Source organism: Pristiophorus japonicus, chromosome 14, assembly GCF_044704955.1.
Source record: "Pristiophorus japonicus isolate sPriJap1 chromosome 14, sPriJap1.hap1, whole genome shotgun sequence".
Lineage (NCBI taxonomy): Eukaryota > Metazoa > Chordata > Chondrichthyes > Pristiophoridae > Pristiophorus > Pristiophorus japonicus.
Window position 1 is genome coordinate 167,798,679 of NC_091990.1, and position 7,503 is coordinate 167,806,181.

General features: G+C 43.7%; 1 protein-coding gene across 4 annotated transcripts in view; it reads left to right on the forward strand.

Moving 5' to 3' along the window:
- The window catches only part of myrf (myelin regulatory factor), a 371,110-nt gene extending 365,023 nt beyond the window's left edge, over positions 1 to 6,087 (forward strand). For 3 of the 4 annotated variants that reach the window (XM_070898666.1, XM_070898667.1, XM_070898669.1), the window contains exons 26-27: positions 378 to 452; positions 5,784 to 6,087. In XM_070898666.1, the coding sequence (XP_070754767.1) occupies positions 378 to 452; positions 5,784 to 5,873 (165 nt within the window). In that variant the 3' untranslated portion in view covers positions 5,874 to 6,087. The remainder of the gene's footprint in view (positions 1 to 377; positions 453 to 5,783) is intronic. The other variant, XM_070898668.1, reaches the window with a different exon arrangement.
- Positions 6,088 to 7,503: the final 1,416 nt, after the last annotated feature.

Here is a 7,503-nt window from a genome sequence, read left to right on the forward strand (position 1 = left end):
CTGTGCCAAGGCACTTCCAAACATCAGCCACCTGTTAACATCAATTATAAAAAACAAAGTTTGGACAAATTACCCAAGTTAAATATATAGCAATATTTCTTTTTTGTTAGCACTTCAACACTGAACAGGTACAAGTGCAGGTTGGTTTGCACCAGCCAATTTCTTGTTGGGTAACATTGCCTCGTGGAAATAAAGGTCCCTGCTAATTACATGAGAATGATGCCATAATCTGGTCAGCTAACGTATTGGTAAAGAAGCCAACAATTCTGAATTAAATAGTTGATATTGAAGAAAGAGAAGAGACTGAAAAATGGGCTTTGGAATCTCATTAGTATTAACATTGCATTTACCATCCCTTTCTCTTCTCTCGACCACAGGGAACAACACATATATGGCCACTGGTGGTTGCACCATACTACGACATCACCTATCACTTCCGAGTGGCTGATCCGGTGAGTATCAAGTGAATCTCTGACATAAGGACAGTGCTGAAGGGCTGGTGCAATATTTTGTTCCTTCTTAGTTCAAAAATCACCATCCGACATGATTTCCCTTCTCCATGCATCCTAATTGTGTTGAAATCAAGACTCATTGCACCAGCTCTGATTTTACCTCATTCTTTCCCAGGACTTCTAAATTGTGGAACTCTTTACCTCCTACAACTCTTCCCTCCTCCTACACTCAACAAGCCTCTAAATCTCAAGCTTAGAATCACCTCATCGCTACTTCCAGGTTTATCTTAACTTTGGTGGTTGGAAGGATCATTGATATAATGGGGAAGATTGAAGGGAATTCTTGGTGACATTATTACCTAGAACTGCTGCAGTATTTGCTCAATGTGCCATTACATTTTCAAAAGGCATAAAAATAGCAACCTCTGGTAAACACACATACACAGTATCCTTCAGGCCATTTACAACAAGTCGGAAACAAACAATTGCCACAGATTTTCACTTTTCTCTGACTGGGTTTCATTGAACCACCCAAGGGCAAACGGGCAGATGGATAGAAACATAGAAACATAGAAAATAGGTGCAGGAGTAGGCCATTCGGCCCTTCGAGCCTGCACCACCATTCAATAAGATCATGGCTGATCATTCACCTCAGTACCCCTTTCCTGCTTTCTCTCCATACCCCTTGATAGATGACCGAATCCCAAATCTCCCAGACCAGTGCCACTCTACAGCCAGCTGCTAGGAGGTTCAGTAGAGCATCTCGGGATGACTCTACCTCCAATCTTCGCCCCTCCCTGTGGGAAAGTACGAGATCTCCACTAAGTGGCCCCTTCCCCTACACAATGACATGACTGAGACCAGGAGCTCACCAGTGTCAGGGATCACGTGCATGAACCCAAGTTCAACCATCAGATGGCACCTTGTGCTGGTACCAACACATTGCTCTGATGGTTTTTTTAATTTCACATTTGCGAGTTTCCTTTCAGTCATCATTCTTAAGTACGTAAAATTTTGATAATTCAAGTACAAAATTTTCCCATGGCAATTTATAAGTTTCCTCGTATCAAACTGGTGGGAGAGACTAGAACTAGAGAGCATGATCTTAGAATAAGGGGCCGCCCATTTAGAACTGAGATGAGGAGGAATTTCTTCTCTCAGAGGTTTGTGAATCTGTGGAATTCGCTGCCTCAGAGAGCTGTGGAAGCTGGGACATTGAATAAATTTAAGATAGAAATGGACAGTTTCTTAAACGTTAATGGGATGAGGGGTTATGGGGAGCGGGCGGGGAAGTGGGGCTGAGTCCATGATCAGATCAGCCATGATCTTTATTGAATGGCGGAGCAGGCTCGAGGGGCCGTATGGCCTACTCCTGCTCCTATTTCTATGTTCTTATGTTCTTAAACAGTCTGGTTTGCATCACGTGGAAGACTTATGAGTTGGCTTAGTTTTAATCGTACAGTATTCATAATATAGTGTGGCTCCCTGTGTCACTTAGACCATCCCTTTGTCTATGGCCCTCAAGCTGCTCCATGAGCCTCCGGCCCTCGGTTCACATCCTGCGGATGTTCACTGAGCTGGGATTCAGCGCCGTTCCCTCGCCTTGTCTTGCTCGCCAGTAAAAGATGGTGAGGGATTGCTGATATGAGGCTGAATTATTTCAACTTAAAAACACCAAATAAAAGGGCCTCCAAAACGAAACACTTGGTCCTATCAGTTTGTTTTACTCTTACTGTGGCTCATACAGCAGAGCCTGGTCTCCAGTCATCTTGGACCCTCTTGCCACTGGACCAAGACCTAGCTCTGTCAAGCCCGTGTGGTGGCTGGTGTGCAACGGCCACCACACGTTAAAAAAATCCACGCACAGGCATCTTCCACCCTTCAAAATGAAGTTCGGGAACTGGAATGTCAGGACCCTCATGGACAACTCAGTCATCTGAGAACTCACTTTTGGAGTGGAAGCAAGTCTTCCTCGATTTCGAGGTACTGCCTATGATGATGACTGTGGAGAAACTTGGCCTCCACTTCACAACAGCCACAGTGTCGACATTGAAATCAGGAGCTCAATGTACAGCGACCGAGAGGCACAGTCCCAATGTTACTTAATTATAGCAGCTCCAGCTCCCTGTATATAATACACATTCAGCTCCCTGTTATCCTATATCTTAAACATACGAACATAAGAAATAGGAGCAGGAGTAGGCCATACGGCCCCTCGAGCCTGCTCCGCCATTCAATAAGATCATGGCTGATCTGATCATGGACTCAGCTCCACTTCCCCGCCCGCTCCCCATAACCCTTTATTCCTTTATTGCTCAAAAATCATCTATCTCTGTCTTAAATATATTCAATGATCCAGCTTCCACAGCTCTCTGGGGCAGAGAATTCCATAGATTTACAACCCTCTGAGAGAATAAATTCCTCCTCATTTCAATTTTAAATGGGAGGCCCCTTATTCTGAGACTATGTCCCCTAGTTTTAGTTTCCCCTATGAGTGGAAATATCCTCTCTGTATCCAACTTGTCGAGCCCTCTCATGATCTTATATGTTTCGCTAAGATCATCTCTCATTCTTCTGAACTCCAATGTGTATAGGCCCAACCTACTCAACCTATCTTCATAAGTCAACGCCTTCATCTCTGGAATCAACCTAGTGAACCTTTTCTGAATAGCCTCCAATGCAAGTATATCCTTCCTTAATTATGGAGACCAAAACTGCACGCAGTACTCTAGGTGTGGCCTCACCAATACCATGTACAGTTGTAGCAGGACTTCCCTGCTTTTATAGTCTATTCCCCTTGCAATAAAGGCCAACATTCCATTTGCATTCCTGATTATTTGCTGTACTTGAATACTAACTTTTTGTGTTTCATGCTCAAGGACCACCAGGCCCCTCTGTACAGCAGCACTTTGCAATTTTTCCCATTTAAATTATAATTTGCTTTTCTATTATTTCTGCCAAAGTGGATAACCTCACACTTTCCCACAGTATACTCCATCTGCCAAATTTTTGCCCACTCACTTAGCCTGTCTATATCCCATTGCAGATTTTTTGTGTCCACCTCACAATTTGTTTTCCCACCCATCTTTGCATCATCAGCAAACTTGGCTACATTACACTCGGTCCCTTCATCCAAGTCATTAATATAGATTGTAAATAGTAGAGGCCCCAGCACCGATCCCTGCGGCACCCCACCAGTTACTGTTTGCCAACCGAAAAATTACCCATTTATTACGACTCTCTGTTTTCTGTTCGTTAGCCAATTCTCTATCCATGTTAATATATTACCCCAACCCCATGAACTTTTATCTTGTGCAGTAACCTTTTATGTGGCACCTTATCGAATTCCTTCTGGAAATCAGGTCCAGGGGACTTGTCCGTCTTGAGTCCCATTATTTTACCAAGTACTACTTCTTTAGTGATAGTGATTGTATTAACTTCCTCCCTCCCTATAGCCCCTTGATTATCCACTATTGGGATGTTTTTAGTGTCTTCTACCCTGAAGACCGATACAAAATATTTGTTCAAAGTCTCTGCCATTTCCCTGTTCCCCATTATTAATTCCCCAGTCTCATCCTCTAGGGGACCAACATTTACTTTAGCCACTTTTTTTCTTTTTATGTATCTGTAAAAACTCTTACTATCTGTTTTTATATTTCGTGCTAATTTACTTTCATAATCTATCTGCCCTCTCTATTATTTTTTTAGTTATTCTTTGTTGGCTTTTACATGTTTCCCAATCCTCTGGCCTCCCACTAGTCTTGGCCACATTGTCTGCCCTTGTTTTCAATTTGATACAATCCCTTATTTCCTTCGTTAGCCACGGATGGTTATCCCTTCTCTTGTAGTCTTTCCTTCTTATTGGGATATATTTTTGTTGAGAGTTGTGAAATATCTCCTTAAATGTCTGCCACTGTTCATCAACCATCCCTCACTTTAATCTATTTTCCCAGTCCACTTTAGCCAACTCTGCCTTCATACCTTTGTAGTCTCCTTTATTTAAGCTTAGGACACTGGTTTGAGATCCAACTTTCTCACCCTCCAACTGAATATGAAATTCAACCATGCTATGGTCACTTATTCCTGGAGGATCCTTTACTGGGAGATCGTTTATTAATCCTGTCTCATTACACAGTACCAGATCTAAGATAGCCTGCTCCCTGATTGGTTCCGCAACGTACTGTTCAAGGAAACTATCCCGGATACACTCTATGAACTCTTCCTCAAGGCTACCCTGGCCAATTTGCTTTGTCCAATCAATATGAAGATTAAAATCACCCATAATTATTGCCCTTCCTTTTTTACAAGCCTCCATTATTTCTTTATTTATACTCCGTCCACAGTGTAGCTACTGTTAGGGGGCCTACAGACTGCGTCCATCAGTGACTTTTTCCCCTTATTATTCCTTATCTCCACCAAACTGTTTCAACATCTTGATCTTCTGAGCCAGTATCGTTTCTCACTAAAGCACTGATCTCATCCTTTATTAACAGAGCTACTGTTAAACACCCCCAGACCTCTGTTATCCTGTGTATAACATACTCACATACCCTTGAACCATTTTTATAACACAAGCCCGGCTCAGTGCTATGCTATATGTAAATGAATTCCCATTCCATTACACAAGTATAGCACACTCCCAGCCATCTGCTGCTCTGTCTACCACACTTCTTTATATGATACATTCCTAACTCCCTATAATCCGGTGTGTAAAACACTCACTGCTTCACTATCCTGTATATAACACACGTCAAGCTCCCTGTTATCCTAAACATAAAACACTTCCAGCTCCGTTAACCTGTATATGTCATCATCATCATTGGCAGTCCCTCGAAACGAGGATGACTTGCTTCCACGCCAAAAAGGGTTGAGTTCACAGGGGTGTTTCAATGAAGAACCTAATATTCCAGGTCCTGGCCTACATCTTGAAGGGTGGAAGATGCCTGTGCGTGGATTTTTTTAACGTGGGGTGGCCGTTGCACACCAGCCACCACACGGGCTTGACAGAGCTAGGTCTTGGTCCAGTGGCAAGGATTAACCGAGACGACTGGAGACCTGCTCTGCTGCACGGACCTAGTGTGCACACATATCGCAGTGTGGGCTGGCCCGTGCTGCCCCTGGGCCCTCGCCTCTTCTTGCCCCCTTACACTCATTTGCCGCACCCCTACCACAATCTCTCGCCGCTCCTCCGCCACAAACTTTCGCACCCTGTACATAACACACTTCCAGCTCTTTGTACATGACACACGCTGAGCCATAGTCTTGTATTTCTTGCATGTTGCTGTGATTGTATGCTGCAGACCAGACCACAATGTTATCTCCTCCTCTCAGCAGAGCCAGGCTACATGCAACAGTGAGAGCACCTCCACGGGAGCAACCTTCACACAGTACAGCTTCCATTTCTACCGAGTCTGCAATTGAACAGGAAGCGAGTCCCTGGTGAGACGGACCACTAGCTCTCCTCTAGGAAAGATGCACCATCACCGAGGAATCTTTTCTGGCCCAGGACAACGTAGCTATTCAGAATGACCAAAGGAGATGTTGGTGTGCGTGAAAAGTTCTACACATCACACACCCGCAGCCTGCACTTACCACTTCACCTTCCTGCTGGGACAGGAGCTTTTACACTTTGTGGGGGGAGGGAGGGACATTTTCTGTTTCCTGCAAATACATTTTGGGATGAAATACTCTGTGCAGTACAGGCTGTTGTAAAAGACAAAGTTTAATGAAAGATAGTCAGAGAAAATGATTTTGTGCTGCTTGGCGGCTCAGACCAAATGGATCCTAGCGCATCTGTAGATTTTGATTTTAAGAAGTGTACACTTTGAAATTGCAGCATTAAAACCAAATTTGCCCAGCTATGCACTAAATAGGAGTAACAGTATAGAGGTTGTATAACTAGCAGATGTCACCATTAACCCTACCCAGTCCAACCATCGCACAAAATCAAGACGGTCCATACGTTGGTATTAAAACTAGTTTGCATTGTTGATCTCTGCCACAACTGCTTTTGGGGTGCTAAATTCATAGCAGTGCCTGAGCAAGGGAAGACAAATCAGCCCAAAGTTGCTGATGCTGCTCACTAACCAGCGACCCCTGCTCCAAAGTCCACGTGTGGACAGGATGACTTCCACTGTAAAATTGCTTGTCAACATTCACGGTCTAGGCTCACAAATAATGGGCACTTGACTGAGGTACGGGAAGGGTTATCAGCACCTGCGGACAGATAGTCCGACAAGAATCAGTACCTCAAGGAGATGAGGATAGAAGAAAAATTGACAAAGAGATAAAAGCAGTGTGTATTGGTTAGCTGTCAGCATGTGTGGGGAAATGGGTGTTACCAATGCACTGGGATCAATGGAGTAGGGATGAAGTAATTGATGCTAGTCTGGATTTCAGTCAGTCAGTAAACTGGTCCATATAAATTACTGGCTGATAGTCTTACACTAGTCTGGCAACTACCTTAACGGAGGGACTGAAAAATGCCACTCCCGACTGCTGACCCAGTCCCCACGAGAAAATAATACCTTTGGGCTGAAAAGGGTTACAGGGAAAAAGTTGAAATGATTTAAATCCTTCCATAGTTGTATATAGTTAAGTCGACCATGCCACAGGTTCGACTCTGAGGGGACCAGTACACTGCAATAATTTAGAATGTTCTGCGAGATTGAGTCACTTATGTTGACAATGCAATGCATTCATACTGTGGTGTGTTTTGTGACAGCATCGACCTCCAGGGTTGTCACGGGTTACATCACTCATTCGAGCATGTAATTATTTCTAGCTTATCGTCTTAAAAACAAGACAAACTTATTTGTGTTAAATTTATGGATGGAGACCCATCTCAAATTTAGAGATTGAGAATGTGCAGAATGTGACAAGTTGCAGCAACCCTTGCAGAGAATACAGATGTCATAAAATGTACAGGCTTTAGCACCACTCTGCTCAATGGTATTTTGCGCACGAGTACTCAAAGCAATACCAAGCAAATGGGTGGCATTGAGGATTAGACACTGGCCTTTCACCTCTTGAACCCAGATTCACATCGATG